General features: G+C 39.5%; 1 protein-coding gene across 1 annotated transcript; it reads right to left on the bottom strand.

The window, feature by feature from the left end:
* Positions 1–8,112: 8,112 nt before the first annotated feature.
* pip4p1a (phosphatidylinositol-4,5-bisphosphate 4-phosphatase 1a) lies at positions 8,113–26,143 on the bottom strand. The gene is made up of 7 exons (XM_044014024.1): positions 25,849–26,143; positions 23,200–23,393; positions 19,689–19,795; positions 17,705–17,810; positions 13,077–13,129; positions 12,224–12,314; positions 8,113–8,779 (listed from the first exon to the last, which is right to left on the bottom strand). Exons 1-7 carry the CDS (start codon positions 25,955–25,957, stop codon positions 8,636–8,638), a joined length of 804 nt encoding a protein of 267 aa, XP_043869959.1. The 5' UTR covers positions 25,958–26,143; the 3' UTR covers positions 8,113–8,635.
* Between the last annotated feature and the right edge of the window lie 670 nt (positions 26,144–26,813).

Here is a 26,813-nt window from a genome sequence, read left to right as displayed (position 1 = left end):
GATGTACTGTGTGTGTGTGTGTGTGAGGAGGATGAGGAGGGAAGGAGGGAAGGAAAGAAGGGAGTGGTGCTTGAGAAGGGGTTTAAGTCTGGATTTGATCCCCCGCTAAAAGGACTGTTTGTTTTACAGCTGACGACCCCAGAGTTTAATCTGGTGCTTAGCCGCCTGCTCAATCTCTCCTCTCCTCCGTCTTGTGCGTATCCTCTGCCTCTCCTCTTCCCCTTCATCTCTCTTTCTCACTCACTCACTCACTCACTCAATTGTATCATCCACTCAGAGCCAGATAAACCCACCACCTCTCCGTCTCTTCCTTCCATCCCTTGTCATCCTCCTTATTTTCTCTCCTCTTCCACTTCATAGCGCCAGGAGCGCTTGTTCACAGTTTACATTTAAGTGGATCCACCAGGTTGTGTTATGCTTCAAATTAAGCGGTGTTACATCATCGCGTGTGTGTGTGTGTGTGTGTGTGTGTGGGGGAGGACGGTGGTTTGAAATGTGTCCATATGTGTGTGTAAGACAGGGAGAACAATAGCGTGTAGAGTGTATGTTAAACAGGATGATGGAATTGCAGCAGATGAGGGTCATGCTCCAGGTCTTAAGGGTCAAATCCTGTTAGACGTAAGAAGGATCAAGGCTTTAGTGAAACCTCTTTTTTTTTTTTTTTGGCGTCGCTGTAATATTCGCCGTCAGTGTGCAAGGAGAGGAGTTCCGTGAGGCTAGTTTTGTTAAATGTGGTCGGACGCGTAATAAATGAACCCTTCCTAGGTCTCCAGAATCTCAGACAACTTAAATTCAATTTGTTTAAGACCAGTTTGACAAGCCGTACACGACACATGTTGTATGGTGGAGACAGAACTGGGAAACACCTGGTACGTAGATTTCACACTGAGCATGTGAGACTCCTCTATAGCGACGACACCCAGAAGATTCTGAACTCTCATTTTGAAGCCTTTTCATGGAGACATCTAAACCATGCAGGACCAGGACTGAGAAACACTGGATTGGACAATACTAGCTGTCAAGTATTATTGTCTATTTTCCTCGAAATATTTACAAAATATTTACAAAAATGATTTCATTTCCTATTGAAGAAGAGCAAAAACTAGCGATAGTGATCATAAACTCCTCGCGAAAATGTTACGCATTTTCCCATATACTTCCATTCAAACGGAGATCTTCTCATAATCCACAAGGTCCACCTTTAGTGGCTAGTCAAGAAAAACCAGAGGGCTCTGTGGTACGTGTACCCCCCAGTGGTACGAGAGTGCGGAGAAAATTAAACAAATGACAAAATAATAAATAAATAAATAAATAATATATATATATATATATATATATATATATATATATATATATAATATATATAATAATGAATAATATCTATAGTATAATAACCAGGAGGTCCTGTGAAATGAAAGAAGTGGTCATTTTAATCTTGACTCTACGGTTTAAGCTGAATTTGCCCTGATATCAAAGAACATCATCTAACAGACCATGCAATTCAAAGTCAGACTGTAGTTTGGCCTCAAATTCACTTATAATATCGAAAATTTAAAGCAGCTTTGTCAAATGTGTATGACGCAAAAGCCATTCCATGTAATGCATTTATTATATTGTTGAAATTTCAAGTCACGCTGTTGGAAAAAATTATTTTTCATCAAAGAGAGGACGTTTCTTAATGACTGGATTAGTCCAATGGCAAATGAATCTCAACTGTGACGGAATGTGCGAGAAAGAAAGAAAGAAAGAAAGAAAGATAATAAAAATCCTGTATCACGGTGCAAAAAATGGAAAGACGCTGTGACCGCCGTGATTCAAGAAAGGCACAAATAAGAAGGGAAAGATTCCCTTTCTCCTTCCCGCCTCGTACCATCTTATGAGTCCCACATCAGCTGAATTGTCATTGAAGTCAGGCACAAGGGAAAACTATGACGACGGCAAAGAGAGAACAAAAGGAGAGCAGTGACAGCTGCGCTCCCCGAGGAGGTGAAGCAGTACAGTAAGAAAAATTAAGTCAATAAAATGACAATAAAATGGATCTGCAGCACTTTTGAGTTGGGACTGTGTGTCCACGCGCGAGAACGAGGGCGAGAGTGTGTGTTGTGTTACACAACACGGACGAGCTAATGCCCTCTCACTTAATACCAGGAGGTTATGGGACCAATTGTTTTCAGCACTACTTTCCTCCCCCCCTTTCACTCTCTGGTCTCTGCTGCTCTACAGGGAGCTGTGGTTTCTGAAAGGTTTCTCAGTGTCCTTAATCCCTCTATCTCTTTGTGTCCAGGAAAAAAATATATCCGCAGGAAACTCAAGAGGCTGACAGAGGCCCAGACGTGTGTGCAAAAAAAATGATTTTTTTTTTTCCAGCATTGTCTTGGAATTAAGAAAAAAAAAAAATGAAGATAAAAGCTAATTTGTTTTATTTTAAGAGAACGGTGACACCAAGCTTCAAATTAGTGGTTATATAATTTGAGTTTTCCAGGTTCAGCAAAAACAGGATGGTAATTTGTCTCATTTAATAATTAGGAACAGCCATATTTAACGGACTGGATGACAGCTGTAATCACACGTTTCAGTTTCCAACATTATCTGCAAATGTACCGTCGGAGAGTTGCAGTTCCAGGTTTAAAATCGTGAACCTAATGTTGTGGCGTAGCTTAACCACAAGACAGTCACATTTTTACATACAAACACCACATTTCAAAGAAAGAAAAAGCTATTATAAGACACAAATTTAACTTAACCAAGTGTCACGGATAACAAAATGGTTGTAATGGTTTATTTGTTTATCAAGGTCATAAAATACACTGTGGAATGGGTTTTGTAATGGATAATAAATGAACTGAGTTAAAGCAGGTTAAGTGGAAGCTGAGTAAGGCTGCTAGCTAAGAGTAACTGACACACAACTTGGCTAAAAGCAATGATGGAAATAATGAACAGTTGGTTAATAGTTGGTTCCAGGTTTAAAATCAAGAATAACCTAATATTGTGGCATAGCTTAACCAAAAGACAGTCACATGTTTACATATGAACACCAAGTTTAAAAGAAAGAAAATGCTATCCTAAGACACAGGAGCTAACTGTAGGCTAAGATCTTTCATGTTAACCAAGTGTCAAAATGGCCAAATGGTTTATTTGTTCATCAAGGTCACAAAATACACGGTGGAAATGGTTTGTTATGAGTCATAAATGAACTGAGTTAAAGCAGGTTTAGTGGTTAAAGGATATAGCTGAGTCAGACTAGCTAACTAGCTAGCTAACAGTAACTGACGCACAACTTGGCTAAAAGCAATGTTGGAAATAATGAACAGCTGGCTAATAGTTGGTTCTAGGTTTAAAATCAAGAATAACCTAATACTGTGGCATAGCTTGACCACAAGACAGTCACATGTTTACATATGAACAAAGAAAATGCTATCATAAGACACAGGAGCTAACTGTAGGCTAAGATCTTTCAAGTTAACCAAGTGTCAAAATGGCCAAATGGTTTAATTGTTCATCAAGGTCACAAAATACACGGTGGAAATGGTTTGTTATGGGTAATAAATGAACTGAGTTAAAGCAGGTTTAGTGGTTAAAGGATATAGCTGAGTAAGGCTGCTAGCTAACAGTAACTGATAAAAGTAATGAGGCGCCATAATGGAAATAATGAACAGTTGGCTAATAGTTGGTTCTAGGTTGAAAATCAAAAATAGCCTAATATTGTGGCATAGCTTAATCACAAAACACAGGAGCTAACTGTAGCCTAAGAAACTGTCAAAACGGTTTATTTGTTCATCAATGTCATAAAATACATGGTGGAAATGGTTTGTTATGGGTAACTGAGTTAAAGCAGGTTAAGTAGTTAAAGGATAAAGCTGAGTAAGGCTGCTAGCGAAGAGTAACTGACACACAACTTGGCTAAAAGCAATGAGGCTCCATGGTGGAGATAGTTGAACAGTTGGCTTACAGATATGGTTAAGCTATAGGGTTGCCAACCTGAAGAAAATTAGGAATGGTTAAACAGTTTAAATTGCACTTTACAAGACTAGACTAAGCTTCTGAAACGTTTGATTCAATATCTTTATCAGACATGTCATCGTTGCATCGTAACATGGGTGAGGCAGACACTATGTCTTCATTACAGTCGTCTTTAATTTCCTCTTTCATAAAGCTTCTATAGTTACAGACTTATCTGGAGCCCTGAACCCCTGCGTTGGCCTCTTTTTATTCTCTTCCCCGGCCCGTAATACTTTCTCTCGCTTTCAACCCTACTGGTCAACCTGGAGTGCGGCTCTGTTGCGCGATTCATCCTGTTAAAAGAGAATATTTTCTCCTCTCTCTGCACTGTAACCAAACACTACCTCATGGTCAGAGCCTTTGAGTTTTTCCTCTCATATTATAAAGGTCATGGTCTCACTCTGTAAGATGCCTTGTGCAGGACTTTGTGTTAAATAAGAAAAACTGAATCTAATAAAATTCATAACACTACTAGTATTTTTTATTTGTAATAAGATAAGATAGAGATTTTTTCCTTTTTTTTATTTGGTTATTATTTATTATCTTTACTGTCTTGCTGCTATAACAAATAAAGGACTCTTATCTTAATGACCACGTGAATTTAAATAGAGAAATATACTGGCATTCATCACGTCATCAGATCCTGTATGTCGGTAAAAAACAGAAAATCACTGGCCTCCGCCATTTTGTTTTTCACATCATCATGTCTTTAATTGTGTGTAAACAAACTCTGAAAAGAGAATCAGCCAGCGTCTTGATTAGTGGCATTAACATGATGGTTTTCTTTTTCTGCAGTCATGGATAAAACACGATCAATCCTCCGCGACAAAAAGGTCCACTTCGACGAGTCATCTCGAGTCTTTCACAGTCTTAAAAATGAATGCAATAAACATACGAGTTTAAACTAAAACAAAAATGCCCTTGGGTCAATCATACTTGGAGAGTGACAGGCTGTTGGTGCCTCGTGCCCCGTTTGAACGCCATATTACATGAATCGGAAGTTTTTAAACACAACATGTACTCTTGTTCAAATGATTAAGTCATGAGAACACTGTTGCTAGGCAACAGCAGTGGCACTAACACCAGTCGACTTCTCGGGCAATGTTAAAGTAATGCCAGGAAGGAAAGAAAAATCTTAAGCTTTGTTTGTGTTTTTTTTAGACATTTTCAAACAACTCTGAACTCTATACGACTTTAATTAAAATAAAGTCACATATCGTGAGTCGTAAAAACACAGAAACCACCGCCCAGATTAAAGGTACAAGCTGTGACATTTTAGATTCTTTTTTTTTTTTCTTTAAGCAGCATAACAGGAACATTGTAAGACGGCTTATGGTGACAGGCCTTGGCCAAGAAGGATATTCTTAGATTCTGGTGGCGATACAAACAAATACACGGTTTCTCTTTTCCTAACATTTCTTCCTTGCAAGACAGTTGTATGTATTGTTGCCGCCTCTCTGCGTGACTTCTCCGGCTTCTAAAGTTCGGAATCCTTCCCGTCTGTCTCTTAATTCCTTGCATTACATTAATATTACCCCCCCCCCACACACACACACACACACACAAGCTAGCGTAGCTGTTGCGTAGCAACGATGTTCTCAGGATTACAGTATTTTAGTAAACACAAGTTCAAGGCACTGTGTTTTTACGACTCACGATATGTGACTTTATTTTAATTAAAGTCGTATAGAGTTCAGTGCTCTTTGAAAATGTCTAAAAAAAACACAAACAAAGCTTAATTTTTTTTTTTTTTTAAATGACTGGACTCTTGAAATGGCCCTTTTTGCAGCGTGCATAATAAATAACATGACATTTCTATGACCTCGGTTCAGTCGAGCAGGAAAACTTCATCTCATCTTACTTGTTGTATGCAGTTTTTCTCACTACTGTATAAGGTGCAGGGTGTGTGTGTGTGTGTAAGAGAGAGAGAAATGGCGTCACTTTGGAATGCGATTCCGCCGCGATGTTTCTGCTGGAGTTGACGACAGCGTGGACACGACCGAGCGTCCGGAGGCGTATTAGGTTAGTAGTCGCAGTATTAGTAGTTGTCAAATCATGAAAACGCGAGAAACGGGCGACGAGCTGCGAAAATAACCTTTCGTAAAAACAACAGAAACAAAAAACGTCAGCAGCAGCAGCAATCACAGCAGTAGTGTTAAGCTCGGAGTGCGCGGTCACTTACATCGTACATGAACGACAAGTATATTTACAATAAAAACAGAAATATAATACATTGATTATAACGAGAAGAAATGTCACCACAGTGAGAATGTAACGTGTAGTGTGTTTTTTTGTTACTGGCCTATTATGGCTGATGTGTAACTCTGACAAGTGGGCGGAGCTTTCCCCCCCTTCATTAATATTCCCAAGGTCTACGCCAGGGCATCTTAAACTCAAATGACCAAGCATCTCAGCTGGCCACTAGGGGAAAATAAATGCAACTTTTCAGTACGGGTGAGCAATGAGCTTAAAATTATATCATGATATAATAATAGGAGGAGTTAGGGTTGCAAAGAGGTACATTTCCATTAAGATTCCATGGGATTGGGAACTTTAGTTCATTTTTGCAACCCTGGTAGTAGTAAAATAGGAGATATTTCACAGAATTTCAAAATAAAAGTGTCTGTGTTCATATAGAACAACATATAGACCACAATAAAAGTTCAAAATAAAAAAATATACACGAATAACTTGACTTGACGGTCCACATGTGGCCCATGGGCCACGAGTTTGAGACTCAGGACCAACCTCCCTCTTTAATAACAACAATAATAATAATAATAATAATAATAATGATAATAGTGTCTGTTTTCACTTCCACTGGTCCCACAATGCAGAGTTAAGCATTCATATCATTTCAGACTAATTCATTCAAACTTTAATGTTTTTCTACTGAAAGCTAGACAAAGGTCTAAAGTAGTGGATTTCTAAGCTTGAGTGATTTCTTTTCTTCACGGTTCCATGCTGCATGAACAGAACATGCAGACGGGCTTATAAAATTCTGCTCTTAGCTTCATCCCATGACAATTACGGCGCAGTCTGTCAGAAGAAAAAAAACAAAAGCTAAAACTCTGCTCGAACTCACAGGGTTCTTCTGAGCGTACGAGAAGTCAGATATCGACGTCTGGAAATCAAACGGCTCTGCTTCACGACTCGCTGTTTTTGAAGAGCCAAACTCCAAAACAATGGTGCTGTGTTTACAGATTTATAATTAAAGTCTCTGGGAAATCAGACGGGTTATGCTAATTGGAGAGAAATATTTGTAGAGATAAAAACTAATAAAAAATAAAAAAAAGCTCCATTTTGATAAAATAAAAGTTTCAGTTGTGGATTTGGTCAAAAATAACAAACTAGAAGAATTTGTACGTTTTCAGCCTGGTCTCCAAGAAAAACCCATTATACATAATAATTTTCCTTCCTTACCCTGACCTGGATATCATCCGCTCTATTTCTGCCAAAACACTGTCACACTGACATGTGCGTCTTTACGCGGGTAAAAGAGCAACTTTGCTCCAGAAATGGGTTATTTTTCCTTTACTATAAAAGCAACCACATGGAGGAACTCTGTTGGTGGGCGCGTCTTAGAAGAGAGAGGCTGGCTTTTCTTTTCTACAAACTAGTTTCTGAGCGGTTCTCTTTCTGATGTGTGTTGTATGTATTCATGTGGCTGTGTGTGTTTATATGTGCGTGCGTGCGTGTGTGTGTGCGCTGAATCCTTCTATCACACCTCCATTTTTTTCTTTTTCTTAAGGCTTTCAAGCTGCTTTGGATCAAAGTCAGTCCCAGGGGATAATTCAGCATAAACACCGTGTTCAGACACATCATAGCCTACCTTCACATTCTGCTGAATTCAATTTTTCAGACACATTTCAACACCTACTTGATCTTTTGACTCACAATAGGAGACTGATGGCCCTCCGATCACTCTGGTTGTCTGCTGCTGGCATCAATTTATACATATATATATATATATATATATATATACATATTTATATATATACGTATATATATATATATATATATATATATATATATATATATATATATATATATATATATACATATACATATATATATTTATATATGTATGTATATATATATATATTTATATATACACCTTCTGCCATGTTCACAAAATAAAAAAGTTAAATTCCTGGATTATTACACCTAATATTGAATGAATCAGGACTGAGCAGGGACAAATATATTGGCCCAAAAACAAGTGAACTTAACTTGAAGCCCTCATCTTAGAAGTTGCCAGAGTGCAACAAAATGTGCCACAGACTAAAGCCAGAATTGATAAGAGCACGGGGGGGGGGGAAGAAAAGAAGGAAAGAGGACGTGTTAAAAATGTTAAAATGAACCCCACACTGGCCACAAGTTTAGAATAGATCGACAGTACATTAGGCTATACGCATCATCATAATTACCAGTAGATATACAGTGGTCGCAGCGACCACCGTCCAGTTTTAGAAACACATTTGACTAAAAGGGGGAGGAACGAGAGGAAGAGGAGAACGATTTCTTTCTGGAATTGGCTTTAAATAAATATTCTGTTTTTTTTAAGTCATCTTTCCTCCTGCCTGGTGGGTTGAGAAAAGAGTGCTGCAGAGAGTTGAAGGAGGATGAGGAGGCCCTATGTGAAGTTCTGGAGGGGATGACTGACCCTCATGCAGGCCCAGTAAAAGGCCCGAGCTAAGGTAACAAGAACCAGGAGCAGCAGCACGGCCCATGAGGCATAGATCCCCTGGTAGGTCTGAGCCTTCACCCACGTTCCAGCCTGGGGAGACATACACACACAAACACAGGCGGATGTTAGAAATTCAGATGATGCTTTATAGCCCTTAAAAAAAAAAAAAAAAGGAGGACTGCAAGCACATTCTGATGATTATAATGAACCAATTTGGCTCAAACCAGACTAAATGCAAGGAACCAGGGAGCAAAAGCTATAATTATGTCTTTTCTATTCATTATCTGACCCATTTATGATGTTTTAAAGTGCACCGCATCCCAGTAGAGTCTCCAGTGACTTCCATTGATTAAAGATGAACACGGTGATGTTAAAACATGCTTAATCCATTCAGGACTAGCTCGCAATCATTTTCATCGTATTTATTGATTGATTGATTGATTTAAGCAGCGGTCAGCAAAACACTCAAGTTAAATATCTCTACATTCAGAGTCTTTCAGTGTCAGGCTCCGACTGTAAATCTACGAGAAACGTCAATACACTTCCAGTGTCCCACAGCACTTGATCCAATCAGGAGCCAAGACATGAATTTTGGCTGTTTGTCGGTAAATAAATTCCCCACCTCCTCCCCAAACATGAGCAACAGACTGGAAGTTAACATCGCTGACAGCAACTTACACGGGATAGTTCAGTTTCTTTAAGTGTGGTTGTAGGAGGTATTGACACAGTACCAACAGGAGCAAAAAGTCTATTCAAATATTCAGTGGTATTATTCAAATATTCTAAACTTCAGCACATGAGAACTAGTTAAAGTAATGCCAGGGTAGAACCATTGTGAGCAGCTAACAAGATGCATTCAAGAAACCTTGTAAATTTCAGCACTTCTGCAGACACACAAAGTCCACCAACTAAACGCTTAATGCCGCTGCCACCTTGTGGTAATAGATGTAGGCCATGAATAGTCACAGTAACCAATCAACTTTTCATAATCAAGTAAATAATGAATTACTCACGCCCGTCCCTAATTAACACCAACTGCTGTTTCTGCGAGACTCTTGGGTCTCACTGATAACAAGAATTGTCATTTATAAAAACAACACCTTCTTCAACAGACTCCCTGCACCAAATCCTACAGAGAAAGTCTGATATTTTAAGTCACAGCACACAGGACTTGTTAATCCGCTGCCTACTCCATTAATAAGTTGAAATGTGATATATTGTGACTTCAGTCTTAGACACTCTTTGTTTGGATGTAACTAATTGACAAACAGTTACCAAACAAGGTAGCAGTGTATTCACGTAAACTGAAAACCACTAATTTTCTCTATGGACTTTGGTGTGGGAGAGTGAGCAGTTCACAAACTTAAGTTTCCAAAAAGGAAAGAAGGGCTGTCTAACAATGAGATAAAGGAGGGGGGAAAAAATATTCCCCAGATATTGCAGACTTAACAGAAGACTCACTTTGTAAAATCTACATGTGCTGATGTGGCTAAAATCCTGTTTTACCTTCAGTCCCTGCCTGCAGCCATGTTATCAGTCAGGCTGGATGTCCGGGTCCCATACTAGTTCACAGAAACAGCAGCGCTCTCAGCAGCGAGCTCTGCAAAACCCGTGTTAATGAGCCAATACCTCATACAATCACACACAACTTGAACTCTCTGTCGTCATGAAAGGGGCAGATAGCAAGGATTGTCTATTCAACATAAAGGGAGACATGGAAATGTGGCAGGAACCTAACGTCCGAGCTCAAAATCTGATGAAACGACTATTTAATAATATAAAAAATAACAATAAAAACAAAATAATAAAATAAACAATAATAAAAAAACAAAAATGACGTCTTAATAATCCAACACAGGAACTTCACAAAGACAACGTAACACTATGCATCCACAGTGAGGGATTAATGCACCTGCACCACGCTGACGCAATGACACTATTTCTCATGTGAGAACTCTTATTTCACACTAAAGAATGAGTAGCAGCGGGGAAAATGTGTTTTCCATCAAGTATGAAGTGCGCCGCTGCCGAAGCTGCTTGTAAGAAAATTATTTAATGAAGACGGCAGAAATGACTTTGAGAGGACCCACTGGGATTTTCTCAGAACGTGGAAATATGAGTTTGAAGGATTTGAAAGTCACACAGAGCAGAGCTAAAAATGAATATAAAAAGTGAAAGAAAAATATAATGAACCCTGGATTCAGAAGTATTTGGTGACATGGAGAATAAATCATGAAGTCCAGGACTAGCGGCGAGTACTGTTTTGTGCTTGTTCCTGGTGCATTTCACAGTAATTGGCAGTCTCTTGTACTTTTGTAGACTGTCGGGTGTTTTAATGTAAAAGAAAATGTGCACATGCACAAACACACACAAATCAGCAGCACTGGAAATGCTGCTTTTAAAAGTGACTAAACTGAACTACAGTCCATTTTAAATGTTCATGTCATTATTCCACTCGACCTTGTGAAAGAATTTCTCGTCAGGACTGAGTCATATTTTCCCTCCGTGCTTGTGTGAAGGTTAACACATCCAAACGACTTGGTCAGTTGTTCATATTCAAAGCATTTACTCTCGTGAATTTCCGCCTCTTCATCTTTTCTGATTCCATTTGTTTTTTGGTTTCCGTTGTCGATATTGTAGAGCAGGTTAGAAACGCCTCCTTGATATTTGTTTGAGGTGCAAATCAGGGACGGGAACCGGTATCGGTCAAAAGCACTGGATCGGATATCGGTCAGATACAAATGGAAAATCCGAAACCATTCAAAGATTCCTATACATTGCATTCTTCACGTATATAAAAATCAGCCAAAGCATTTTAGCCGAGTCATGATTCGGTTGTTTATTTCTTCTTTTTAGGAGAACACACATTTGTGACACAGTTGGAGAATGATGTCTTTGAAACGGCTCAGCATAAATGTGTTGTTAATAGCTACATAGAAGTTTTAAATGACTGTACCTGACTAATATCAGTAGACATTCGAGTTTGTGATATCAGTATCAGAAAAAAGTGACATCGTCCCAGGTTTAAATCAATTGATTTTTGTCCTTTTATGTCTATTTTATTGATTTTGTAATTGATTTTGTGTTTAGAATCCTTGCTTTTGTACCTAAAAATGACATTAGGTGAGGAAATTCACTATTCCCCTGTTTCTTCATTGGGTTTAGAACACAAATTCCATTTTCAAACTACGAAAACACCTGCTTTCACCCCACTTTTCACGATGAAAAGTGTGCAGAACATCTGATATCACGTACATTACACTTCTGCTGCCGTCACTGAGTCACTCTCTTTCGTGTTCATCTGGCGCCCTCTGCTGTTCATGAAGCAGAGTGGATTATCCATCCAATTTCCTCTCCCCTGCCTCCATGTTTATTTTTAGACTCCTCATTTACTCCCACTTACCTATAAAAGCTGTTTTATTGTGTAATCCCACTGTTTCCACTTGTTTTATAAATCAAACAGGAAATACCAAAAAAGAAGACGGGGATAAAAGATCAGTTATTGATCAGTTCATAATCTCGTCTCACACTCACCATCAAACCAGCGGTTGAAATGCTAAATAGCAAGCAGAGTAGAAAACACCACAAGCTCCGCCTCCGGGGATACCGCTGACCAATGGAGGAGCTGCAGGTTTGAGAGGGAAGAAAGTGAAATGTCACACGTAAGTAATGTGAGCCTGTGTTTTTCACAGCAGCCATTTTGAATGGTCTAGATTATTAATAGCGTCTGTTTTATTCAAGTGTCCCAGTAAAACATGACGGTGTGACAGTGTGAGGGAGGAGAATACACAATTCCAGGAACCATGAAACAGCGAAATGGAATTCTGCCATCATTCATTTGCTATCTATCCGAATGTGACTCTGTGAATAAAGGTTAAATATGAAGTGGGCATTTTTTAAATCAATAAAAATAAAGTTCACATTTATACACAAGTTTAAATTAAATAAATGAACAAAGAAAACTTTGTCCAATAAAGTTTTAGATGAAGAAAAAGAAGTTTTAGTGCAGCATTTATTTTCTGAGAGCAATAATGTGTGTGTTTGCTTATATAAATAATAGTCAAATATTAATTGAAATCATTGCAAAAATCTGCCAGAGTAATTGGTATATAAATACCCATAAACTTAACTCAAAGAGTCAAGTGTGTGGCACAGAACATACAGAAGAACACATGTGTGGAGATTCAACAGGAGACAAACAGGAAATAGAAAGTTCAATTCAATTGTGTTCAGATATTTAAAAAGACACCGTCTGCTCACTCGGATAGTTTTTCCCCTATGAGAAACCTCAGATGACAGCAAAAAAAAAAAGAAGAAGGAAATCTAATCTGTAAAAGTAGACAGAGAATGAGGTGATGTCTTTGATAAATCGCTTACAGCTACTTACACTTTCCTGCAGTGTGGGCACCTGGCCAGCGTCCGGTCTGTGAACTCTGTCCACTGAAATGACAAAGATTTAAGCTTCATAATCAGCCAAAAACCAACAAATGCCGTACGTTTATCAGCTTCAAGGGACAAGTATCGCTGTTTCAGATACAATCAAAACATCAACTAAAGGATTAGAACTCAAAGATATGATTTGGTTCATATATATATATATTATATAATATATATAATTTTTTTTTTTTAAGAATAAAGAAAAAAAATCTATATTCTCTCCTGCCTCTTTTCTTTCATTAATGACTTTATATACATATTATGACATATTATTACTTTGCTCCACATAACAAAAAAAAAAAATCATTAAAAACGGACAAAAGTCATTTGAGAACATCATCATTTCCAGGTTTGGTAAACACTGATCAACATTTCCTGACATTTTGTGGACCACGCAATTATTCGATTAATCGAGAAGACAATCGAAAGGTGAATCAATTATGAAGATAAAATAAATTGGCTGCAGTTTCAGGTGGACTGATGACACATTAACAGGCGCCGCACGCCACATACGTCAATATAGCCAAAGTCAAACGGTGTTCTCTCAGGGAGCGCTGACATTTGTTGCCTCCCTACCACTGGGGCACGTTTGTAAGGTGCGGCGCGCTCCTCGACAACACGCTGCACATCCTTCTTCTCAAGGAAGCGCGGTGTGAGAAGCACGGAAAACACAATCACTAGATCTGTGACAAAAGGATCACTGCAAAGCCGCCCGGGGCAGATTGTACTTTCATTCATCTGCCGTGTCTTTAAAACACATGAGAACGGCCCGACTGAATGCTAAACACCCTTCATCCGCCATCCATCACAACTCCAGTCTGCCCTTTTTTTGTGCCACCTTTCTTCCTTTCCCCCGTACATCTAAACCATCTTCTAACTGTCCCACGCTTTGTTAAAGAGGAGCCAGTTAAAAAAATGTCACTCTCTGTTAGCACACAACGGCCAGAATATATCAGACGAGGGTTTATAGGACTATTGATCGACACCAATAACTCAACATTTATTTACTTGGTTGAGTGCAATAGTTTTCCCGCTTTTCAATAATTCACGTTCCTGCTTGTGCAACGGTACATTTCACACGAGGCCTCCCGAAACCGTCACAGGGGATTTCAGCAACAGATGATGGAAGCATAGAAAATGGCGAATGCCAAAGCAGTTTTATTATTCCGCTGCTTTGCTCGGTAATTCATCACCCCTTCAAAAACTTTTTGATTGCATTTTGTTTTGCTCCCTCCAGTGAATGTGATTTTATTGGTTGTGTCTTTTACTGTTTGTATTATTCAAAGAGACAGGTGGGGTGGAGACCCCCGCCAGAGCTTTTACAGTTTGTACTGACGTGGCAATTTTCCACTGACTGCTGTATGAGTTGATAAAAGTAATAAATTAGGGGCTTTAAAAGTAAAACGCGGTAAGACAATGTTAGTTTTCTCCTAACTTAATCTGTGTAGCTTTTCCCTGCCATTTAAGTCTTTAAAGGTGACATCGAATGCTTGTATCACACATATATGTTAGTTATGGAGGTCTACTTATATATATATATATATATATATACATACATAGTATATATATTAGTGTGTATATATATATATATATATATATATATATATATATATATATATATATATATATATATATATATATATATATATACATATATATACATATACATCTATATATACGTATATATATATATACTGTATATATACATACTAATATACATATATTAACTAGTTTTCATGATTAAAAACCTCCTAGTCGCTGCAAACGAGCCGATCAAAATATCTCCTCACTGACTCACTTGTCAGCCACGCTGTTTCAGACCAAAACCACACCCCCAGAACGTGGACTGTGTTGTGATTGGCCAGCCAACGAGAGATTTCCCACTGTCCTGTGATTGGCCAGGTACCTGGAAGTGACGTAATAGATAGGCCAGCTCTCAGATACACAGCTCCCCCTCTGGCACGGTGGATGCTCTGCATCTCAGCAGCTACAACAAGAGTAGTTCTTCTTCTGTGGTTGAATGTACGCAACCGGATGTGCCCGGACTAGTGCCCGCACCAGGAGGCGCTACGGTGGTGAGAGGAGTGGTGAGGATTTCTGATGACGACATCAAAATAAGGAAGTGCCGATCCGCTTCGCAGAGCCCAGGAAAACAATACAACACTATTTTCTCAGCAGTGGCTGAACTGTTTGTTCTGAAACTTTAGGGTTTCATAAATGAGGTAATGACGCAGATACACACACACACAAACGCAGTGTTAATTGGAGCTTCCGGTCTATGTGGCCTTTAAGTGCAGCACCTCTGCTTACAAATCCTCCAGAATTATCAAAAGTGGAAACTTTCTATGGGGATAAACATTAATGAAATAGAACATTTCCAAACGTGAAGGTTGGGAACTTGAATATTGCTGGTGAATGATCTTGGCTAAAACAGTCTGATTTGATGGAAATGCAGTTAAATATCCATGCTCATGCTATTCTTTACAGAAGCGTATTGCATTCACCTAAAATCATTTCTAAAGGAAGTTTGTCCGAGTGAATGAGATAGCGGAGAAGCTTCCAGCTTGATCGCTGAATTGAAAGCAAAGATGTCCCAGTTTAATCCAGTTTTGCTTTGCTTTGGACACTGGGATCTGCTGGAGATGTTTGTTCAATGTTTCTTCAAGATCATTTGAGTAAATACGGGATGCTTCATGGATGGAAAATGATGTGCTTGAAACGCATACAGGCCGACTATGTCGTGACACTACGGAGGCGCATGGCAACCATTGAGGAGCGAAAAAAACAAATCTTGTAAAAACAGAGCAATTAAAATAAATTATTTTAGGTGAATGCAATGCGCTTCTGTGATTCCTCAACCACAGGCACATAGCCCTACTTACTGCAGGGCTATTGAGGCGACGCCCCCCTGCACACACCTTGCATTCCTCCATCACATGACATCACAGGTGACTTCTAAAAAAAAAAAAACTATGTTTGCTATTTGGAATATTTCCAAAATTGCCAAACAAAAGGTTCCCATGGAATGTTTCTGTAAAACTACCGGGAATTTTCCACCCATTTGCAACCCAAGCAGCACCTAAGCGTTTTAAAGTGCAGAGCTGAATAAACAGAAAATCTATGCTGGAGATAAATGATATCATATTGATCCCAAATAAAGACGATTGTTTTTCTGAAATCGGTCAGTTTTCCCCCCGTGGGATTGATCTGAATGCTGTGACATGTTCCATGTGTCACTGAGGAAATACATTCAGGAATAAATCCACGTCTTTAGACTGAGACAATCCATTAACTGGCTGAGAATTGCAGCCGTCGCACTGTGAGAAGAGAGGAATGTTGGTGACTAACAGTCAGCTGACGGGTGACCACTGGGAAAAGGGAGCCGTCTTTGTTTCATCACGGATCAAATTTGTTCCACTTTCCTTCTCGCCAAAGCCTGAGTGTCACTGCGAAGAGCAACAACCCGTGATGTGTTTTTATAGATTTTGTGATGATGAAAGTCCAGACTGTTGAAGCCAAGACTATAATCTGTTGTATAATTCACTGGACTTGGTGGTCAAGAATGAACTCACTTGCTTGATTAACTGTATCGTTTTGTTTTGCTATTATAAAAAGGGACATTGCCTTCATTTTTGTTTAGTATTAAAGCTGTAGTAGGCAGGACCTCTAGAAAAATATTGTTGATCACATCCCATGGTTGTTAAAACAGGAACATTTTATTATGCCCAAAATGTCCATCTGGACTTTTTTTTTGCTTATTTTAACCATAAAAAGGGCCAGAAAATGTCCTGTGAGTAAGTGCTTTTGTCCATTTTTCCAGAATAACTCAATATCTGGCAGTTATTTACAATTTACTGCACGTTAAAATAGTGTATTGACAATTTAAAAGGTTTTATTTTTATAACACAGTAGTTATTTGTTGTTGAGTTTTTGCCTCAATGTCCAAAAACAGGCCAAAAAATCTAAACTATTTACAGGCATTTTCCAAACTCTCTCCTCTCTGTTGACAAAGACGCTGATTGGAGTTGGAGTTTTTCTAATGGCACAAATTGTCGCGTAATTACGGTAACGCAGAGTGCGCTTGCACAAGTTTGTCGTCTGCGATACACTCGGTGTCAAGGGGCTTAATGAGCTTAATGTCCAGCTCTCTTTTCGACTCTACCTTGCTCTGCTTGCAGTTCTTACTGATGCTGGAATAGCAACCTTTCCCTGAAAGCATGTCTGTTTGCAGCTAGTTAGTTAGGTAGTGCACTGGTCAACCTCTCCGGTCATGGTCCAGAGGAGGTGCAGAAGTCTCATTCTCTCTTTGATCACTTGATTTCCATTACGCTCAAAAGGTTATTAGGGAATTATTCAATAATAACTCCAGTTTTAAAGCATTTTGGACCATGTGTGTGTGTGTGTATTACAAATTGAGATCAATGGCATTCCTGTATCAGAGCCACCTGGGAAGTGAGCATTTAATTTAACTAAGCTATCATGCAAATGCCCAAAATGTTGAATTATTCCATGAAATTGTGTCACAACAAACCCTGAAAAAAAGAAGTTCATTCACATTAAGTAAAGAGAGTTTCATACCAGGAAGGTGTTGCTGCAGTGTCCACAGGAGACACGAGCCCCGGCTGGCTGAGGGTCAGGACTGGCCGGACCAGGATGAACTGGACCCAGATTAATTATCCTCTTACTGTGAAAAGACACACACACACACACAGAGTCAGCACCCACGCCATGACTGACGCCAGACTGATTTTTTTCAGGTCACATTTGCTGCCTCGTCTTGTCGTGAGTGTTTTTTTTTTTTTAAATTCTGCAGGTGTGGGACGACAGAAAAGGCTGGCCACAGATCAGATCCACAGCAGCCAACTCTCTCATTAGCACTAACGCTTGCTTTTCTACAACCTGCCTCCACTGACAAGCACAACAGCTCAGAGTCACTGATCAGGCAGCGGCATGTCAATGTGTCTGATTTAGTCAGCGTGTGACTGCAAAACTGTGACACTGAAGGTAAACTCTCCAGAGCAGGAAAAGTGGCCTGTGATTAGGAATATTTACAGCCTCTTTTGGCCACCCCAACAACACGGAAAACTGTGAACAGATGGATTAGAAACATGCAGGGTTTCACGATGCAACGAGAGGAAGCACTCAGAGAGAGAGCACAGACCTCAGCCGAAGTTTCTGATTTAACTACACAAGTGAAAGTGTGTTTCTGGTGCCATTAAATGTTTGTAACTCTTCCAGAAGTCGACCAATAGTGGATTTTTAAAAGGTCTATAAAATCTAAAAGCCCACAGCTGTTTAATCGACCTTCCGTCCACTGCCCAGGAAATAGAAAGAAGAAAGAAAAGTTACATGTTAATAGTTAGTTAGATGTCCTGTACGAGCCAATTCATCGACTAAATTTAAAAGTGTAAGAATATCAATGAAACAAACCACAGATTTATTTTTCAAAGCTTAGACGGAGATTACAAAGATACTATGTTTGTATAAAAGGCAATAAATGTGCTAAGTGCCAAAGGAAATAACCCTTAAAAGTTAAAAGGATGTGATATTACACAAAAGTATTTTTGCTCCCAATTAAGATGCAGAGGCTAATTAGCCCGGAGCACAACCTTGTGATCTGCACTGAGGCTGATATTTACATTGAGATTTTGTTACGTACAGTTTAAAATGACATAGGATATTTACATAGCAGCAGAACATTTACAAGAATTAAAAGAGACAGACGGCTAAAAAAATAAATTTCTTTTTGCTCTTGCACATTTTATGCCCCAGGCGTAAACAAGGAATCGCATCTTTCGGAGCAATTACACAAGGCTCCGGCAGCGTGACGTTCAGAGGAGCTGCCAAATACAGCGATACATTTTCCACTGACATCAGCCCTGTGTTTCCAACAATAAAAATCCCCAACACATTAGCATCTCTCAACCCCGTTAAAAAAAAGAAAAAGTTTTTGTTGTTTCCCCAACAAAAGAAAACAAATCTTTCTTTCTTTCCCGAACTGTATTTTATCAATCAGCACACCTGTCATGCTTCTCTACGCCCTGAAATAAAAACTAACGTGGCATTGAGAGCACGTTTGGACCTTTTTTGGATGCTACAGGACTGTGTGTGGTCATTCTGTTCAGAGCTGCAACAATAAATAAAAACCTGTTAAATAAAACCTTTACATAATCCCCATTCCTGTCCTTGAATAAAATACACATTATAATAACAAGTGAAACTCTTGGTTTAATTAGGCTGTTATTTCCTGGTCCGGCTCACTGAGCAGAGCACTGCATGTAAACAGCACTGGGAGCAGAGGCTTAATTGAGGAACTACTGCTCCCACTGCACCTTGTTTCCTCTGCTTCACTGACAGACACATAATGTTCTTGCAGACACACAAACACACACACACATATATGTATGTATATGTGTATTTATAAATAAATATATATATACACACACATATATATATATATATATATACACACACACACACATATATATATATATATATATATATATATATATATATATATATATATATACACATATATATATACACAACAAGAATTCCTCACCAGTATGGCCGGGGACAGGCGATCCTCTGGGAAGTGACTTTGCAGATGAGCAGGCAGTTGCAAGGGCAGCGCACGTACTTCTTCCCGGCTGGAGCGTTCTTAATGGGCTGCAGAGGGAGTCAGAGGCGGTTCCAGAGGTAAGAACACAGTGGAGCAATGAATAAGAATAGGGTTAAACAACAGCCCATTTATTCCTGAATTACCAGAATTAACAGGAACTCTGTGAAACATATTGTGAGAAATATCAGAAAGAAGTTGCATGATAAATATTGATAATTAGCCCGGGGGTGGTATTACAGCACAGTGATATCAAAGTTGCCGTTTGACAAATGGAGTAGAGGCCACTTTAACTCCACTGTTTTTCTGCCGTGTAAGCGTGGGTTTTCTCTGGGTGCTCCGGTTTCCTCCCACAGTCCAAAGACATGCAGATTTGTGGATCAGGTAAATTGGACACTCTAAATTGACCGTAGGTGTGAGAGTGGATGGTTGTTTGTCTCTATAGCCCCTTTTCCACCTATGGTCCCAGCTCGCCTCCCCTCTGCACGGCACGGTTTAGGTGGGTTTTCCACTTCTCAAAGTGGGCGGAGTCATCACTGCACGGCTTCATGAAACTGCCGTGACTTTGTTTTACATGCGACACACAAACGAGTGAGTGGTGACTTGTAAAGCAGTTGTTTTAAAAACTATTTGTTCAGTACTTCCTCCATGATGAAAACAGCGGCAGGGTTTGTGATGCCGCTTGTGATCAGCAGTGCTGTCGATAAATACATATTGAGATTTTAGACCTTTCCCTGGTAATTGTGGGAGATTAACCCATGTTTTTAGGATTGTTAAGTCTTTTTAACTGATCTACAGTTCGCCATTGTTGGGCTTGATTCTTGTCTCGGACGTCTCTTCCTGTGACGGCACTCTGACCAATCAGTGGCCGGCAGCCTGACGACGCCGCGCATAGTATCGCCTCAGCTCGCTTGGAACCTTGCCAGAGCCGGTACTAAAAAAAAGTATGGGGCCCTGTGATGGAATGGCAAACTGTCCAGGGGGCACCCCGCCTATTGCTCTATGTCAGGTGAGATTGGCACAGCTCCCCCTCACACCCCTCATGTGGAGGATAAAGCGGTAGAACATAGATGGATGGATGTTTGCCATATTGATCGATTATCATTTGGCCCATAGAGTGTCAGAAAAGTATAGTATAGTAAGTTAGCTGTCGTTAAAAGAGCAAAGAAACCAGATCTACATTTAAGAAACTCATAGCACAAATCAATTAAGCAGTTGAAGGTATAATCAATTAAATAATTGGTGGAGTAGTACATTTCTTTACTTTGTGGGAAAAAAGGCTATTAAATGCCTGCTGCAAAGCCATATATTTGTTCAGCACTGCTTCATTATCACTGTCATCATGATAATCATGAAGAAGAGGCAAATGGACAGGAAGGATTCAAAGCCTGCCTCTGATAATGAACCGTCCCCCAAGTTAAACAACAATTACACAAGCATATTCTCCTCAAATTAGTACAAGGTAATGTGTATGCATTAGACTCTTAACTGTTTTACTGGATTAGATTACACGACACTAGGCCAAAGTCATTTATAAAAGCCATTGTCTGAGCTTGCAGAGGAAACGGAGGACGGAAACTTTAATTTCCTCTTTTTTTTTCCATTATGACAAAAACACACACATACATGCTAACAAAATTCAAGAAAGCCCAGTTGTGTAAATCTAGACTCTTCAAGACAGAATGACTTGGAGAACTTTCACAAATGTATGAATATCATTGTTTTTTCCCAGGATTATTCTTGGTAGAAAAAAAAAGATGTGTGATTATGTTAATCTGTGTTGAAACTTTTCTAAAATAAAAAGATGTGCTTTGTGTGGTTGTGCCACTGTTTACATTTTTAACAACCCAATTTCCCACAGCGGTCCTCTATATGTAAGATGAACCTTTCACATGTGGTATGAGAACACATGTCTACATTAACCCATTCATCAGCTACAAGTGCAGCCTCGCCTGTAGGTTTTATTAAGGTTGTGGCAAACAGTCCATGTCACAACAGGTCCTGGACACATTTCTGCACATCTACATATGCTGGCTCCATCTGAAAATGGCTCCTATTACCTGGCTATATTCAATATTTCTTCTTCCGCCTGCACGCTAATTTGCACAGCTAGTGAAGCATAGTCACAGAGCAGAGAGCCTCCACAGCCCATTACTGAGTTCAATGTACTGTGCTACTGTCAAAAACCCTCCATACCATTAACATATTTTTCTGTGGACAAAGGAGCGAACGAAATGTTGTCATTAAATCTGCCTTGACGTGCTTCTTTTCAAAAGTTAGCGTAATTAAAGAAACTCTGTGTAAGTTTTTGCTTGATGTGCCGTCGCTGGAGCCACAATGACAGTTGATGTTTGGAGACTTCCAAGTCTTTTTTTAACAGACTTTAGAATTGAATAGAATGCCTTTGTGACATGCAACAAATTTTGGTGTAGCGCTCTCAAACTTGTTGGGCCTGTTTCTGGTAGTTTCCGTCTCTGACTATCATTAAATTATACACTTGTGTTTCTTCCCACTAATGTTAATAATTAACCATTAGTCAGTTCAATGTCATTACGAATTTAACCGATTGTTAATGAATTAATTACTCAAAATGTTTCCTTTCATTTACAAGTCATTTCTCTGGACAGCACGTGCTGTGTTATTAAGATTTATACCAGCAGAGGAAGCACATCTACCAGAGCACTACACAATTAGCAGAAGAAGTTCAGTTTTTGAGGCTGCAACTAACGTTTATTTTCATAATCAATTCATCTGTCGATTGTTCTCTTGTTTGGTCCAGAGGTCCAGGGTGTTTTTAAAGGGTAGAAATGATCATGTTCTCGAATTGTTCAGTTTTAATGGATTCTTTGTTATATGGAGCAAAGAAGCCAGAAAAAAATGTGCATTTAAGAAGCTGAAAAATCAGAAAACCTAATAATAATGGAGAAAAAAAACTCAAACCGATGAATCGATTATCAAAATAGTTGACGATTCATCTAGAAATCAATTAATAACTCTCACCTCTGGATGTAAATCAGCAGGTGCATGTGTCATCAGAGACAGTTTATTTACAGCCTGAGCTCACAAGTGGCTTTTGAGGCAGGAGCCACACTGTTATAATAGGCTCACATATCTTATGTGGCACTAACGTACAATTTAAAAAAATAATAAAAACATAAAATAAGAGAAGGGTGTGCCTTTGCATTTACTGTTGACAATTAATTAACCAACTATAACATATAAGTTCAACGGCTGATAGGAAAATGCACAATATTTGCAACTTTACCTGCTGATTAGTAACCTCACTAATCTACATTAGTATGTGTACCATACACTTTTTCATTTATAACCAGATGGGAGCTATTTTTGTGTCAAACAACCCTTAAACCATTTTCATCTGTTGCATACGACATAAACACGCTATATATGCGAGTGTGTTACATGTAGGTTAGCACAGATTCTTCTAGAAACCTACCGTTGCTTCATTGCAGACTCCACACTTCACCACATGTTGGTGTATCTTGCCCTCCACAGAGATCAGACTCTGACACACCCTGCAGTTGATGACAGGGGCACTGCCACTCTCGGGGGAGGTGAGCGGTGAGTAGGGTGGAGGATCCTCCCCGAGGAGCACTGAGGGCTGAGTTGGGCTGGGGAAGGGGGGGAAGCCTGATAGGGGATGAACAGGATGAGGAATTAAACAGCAGTAGGAGCAGTGACACATGAGGGATTGTTGAGGAAAACCCGGTCACAAGAGTTGCCTCACTTCCCATGACTAGTTACATCTTACATTGCGATTAACAGGGTAATAAGATTTCAAGTGAAAGAAGCTTTGGAAGAAAAACACTCCAGGAATGTTGAGCTGCATTACTCTCAACAAATAAGAGCGCTTGTGTGAAAAAGAGACAGCAAAGCAAAGAAAGAAGGTGTAAATGAACAGGTCACACAAAAAACCAGGAAATAAAATGCAACTACCTACTTGCTCTACATGAGATTTATCAATATTTTACTGATTTTAATTTATACCACAAGACAAGCCCTGATATATTACAGAATCAGCACAGGACTTAAAAAAACAAAAACACACTCAAATAAAAAACTCTTAAATGATGATCAGAACAGCCAATGGCTGAATTATGACGCCAATTCTTTTTGTCCTCCAACTTATAAAAGAACGAATAATAACAAATGATTCACAGAATGACTTAACTTAAATTAAATTAAACAATTAAATTAAACAATATTACATAAATAAAACAGATCATCATAAAAATGTGTGTTTTGTCTAAAAAAATGATTTGGTGCACTTTATAATTTTATAAATGTATAATTTACAATTTGTAAAGTCTATAAAGTCCTGCAGCAGGAGGACAGAAAGATTCAAAACATTTCCAGCCGGGTTCCCAGACTTCATACAATTGATCCGTGCAGGTTACTTAAGTGGTGCAGCACTCTCTCTGCCAGCCTCCCCTGCAATAAAAATATTTTCCCCTGCAACTTAAGTGAGAATACTGGACAGTATAGGTCTCTATTTTCTTTATTTTTTATTTTTGATAATACATGTCTGCTTTGAAGTCCTGGGATGAGCAATAAGGGGTTCATCTCCAGTTCCAAGCCTAATATTTTTTTTCAGAATGCAGTATCTGCAATGTACAACATGACAAAAAAAAAAACAGCGAGTCAGAGAACAATTCCTTGTCTCTGAGAAATTAAGAGTTGGACTGATGTCTGCACAAGGCAAGTCTGACCTGCAGGCAAAACACAATTAATCAGGAGTTATTTCTCATGCTTTTTCCATTAATGCCCAAAGACACAGTCCTACAGTGTGAGCTGTCACTGGTTGCAGCTGTCTTGCAGCATTTTGTCTAGTCAACATCTACAGGTACAAATATCTGTTATTTAGTTTTTACTAGAAAGATTCTAACTACTTTTACCATTCATGTGTATGGGGTTCATCATTATAGACCTCTACAATTCAGTTGCAATTTAGAACCGAATTCTATAGGGGCGGGTCAAAATATCGATTTGGTGATTGGTGATCTTCTGTGTGCGATACAATAATCAATACGCCAGAGCAAAAATGGATATCTTAATTAACAAATGAAGGCGCTCAAATGAATGAGGAAAACTTGTGCATTTTGTTCTCTATGTTGAGAAATCCTGCACATTTAACTTTTCATGGACTTTCTGTTTTCTTCAGTGAGACAGATATCATGATGCACTGCTATATGACTGCCTTGCAATACATTGATTATCACAGAAATGTTTAATTTTGATGTTATTGTTATCATGGACTGTACCATGTGATTCCCGCCTGTAATGTGGATATCTACAACGTCATTATGACCATCTGAAATATTAATCCAAGATATCTAAGACGGACGGACAATGTAAATATGTTCACATGAGGATTATAAAAGATTCCGTAAACTTGAATTGTGACTAGTCATAATGACATTGTAGATATGTGAAACTGCAACAGCCCAGGTACAGATACAGTATCTGCAACTGACAAACCCCACACACATGAATGCAATAAGTAGTTTAAGTCTTACTTGTAACTGCAGATATATGCAACTGTGAATATTCAATGTTAAAAAAACAGCTTTGCCACAACACTGGCTCTCACTCATGTCAATCACATCAGGTGTTTTTCTGATGCTAGCTGATGCTAACTAGCTGAGCCGGTGCATTCACCCAGCTGACAGGCACACTGGTACTCGCTGAGCTACTAAAATATGCGCAACAGTTTGCGTCAGGAGTCGCACATAAAATGAATCATCAGTGATAACATTAGGAATGAGAGCTGTCTTTAAAGCGACAGCTAAACACGGTTGCTAGGTTACTTAGCTGGCTAGCTAGCTAGGACAACGCTGATTCCCTGTAGTTTATGCGCTGTTATTGTTACTACACCATATTTAACCCCCACAGATTAATAATCTGGTAGTTAACATCATATCCTGCACATACACTGTCACAACAGGGCGATTATTTGACACCAGCACAGCTGAGCGAGCGAGGATAAGCAGAATGCCCAGTCAGTGGAGGCTAACATCGGCTAGGCTAACTCCGGGCGGATGAGGAGGATGAGGAGGAGAGAGCGGTAGCAACCATGGATACTCACTCTGTGGTTTGTTGGGAACACCGTAGGGCGCTGCACCGGGAGACACGCCGCCGTTACCGCTGCCATCTCCAAGGTCCGACAGTAAAGGGGACCTCTCGCCGTCCGCCATACCGAGAGCGAGGCGTGGGGGGGTCAGGGGGAGAGAGAGCGAGTGGGAGCGTGGATGTGGACCGACACGGTGTTGTATTGTTGTGTCGGAAATGCAGGCGTCACATGATCACACCACTACCACCACCACCAACTACTGCCGCCGCTGCTGCTGCGGTAACGGTGCACGGGGGTGTGGCAGTCACTGCTCACCCTGGGATGCTCCACTGATGCCTAATGCCTGGGTGATAACAGGGGCGCCACTAAAACATATTGGGCCTCTTGAAAAAAGTATGTATTGCCCCCCACCATGTCTTCAGTCTGAGGAAGTAGGAAAGAAGTCACAGTTAAGCCACTTTTCTATGTAATTAGATTTGTGTCAATATCATCAACACTTTTCGTGAAGCAAACAACACTTTTGCCTGAAAACACACTTTTTGTTCACAATGATCAGAATTGTGCTTGCGCTCCCTGATTTGTTCTTTGCGCTGTGGTTTTTTGTTTGCGATTCTGACTATGGGCGGGTCTTAGGAAGGTGCCCGCTGATTGGCTATTGAGTTTTGGAGGACTCTAAGCCTGTGACTACTTCCTGTCCAAAACTCAGTAGCCAATCAGCAGGCAGCTTTCTAAGGCTCGTACGTTATCGGAATAGTGTCAACCAGATCACACAATTTTTACAAATTTGATGCAGCGCTGTGTCTACTATTGATTCTCATTGCTCGTCTAAGATGAAGACTGAATTTGTGCATGTTTCAAATACACTTCACCAGATTTCAACACAGTATGACAAACATGCCGTGCAACACAAGATCCAAACACCACAGAGGGATCACGAGGAGCTGATAGGCTTAAACACCATTGTGAACTACACAAGGGGG

The sequence above is a fragment of the Solea senegalensis genome, linkage group LG1 (genome assembly GCF_019176455.1).
Source record: "Solea senegalensis isolate Sse05_10M linkage group LG1, IFAPA_SoseM_1, whole genome shotgun sequence".
In the NCBI taxonomy this organism is placed as follows: Eukaryota; Metazoa; Chordata; class Actinopteri; order Pleuronectiformes; family Soleidae; genus Solea; species Solea senegalensis.
The sequence above is the reverse complement of the archived record's forward strand: the minus strand, read 5'-3'. Positions and strand labels throughout refer to the sequence as shown.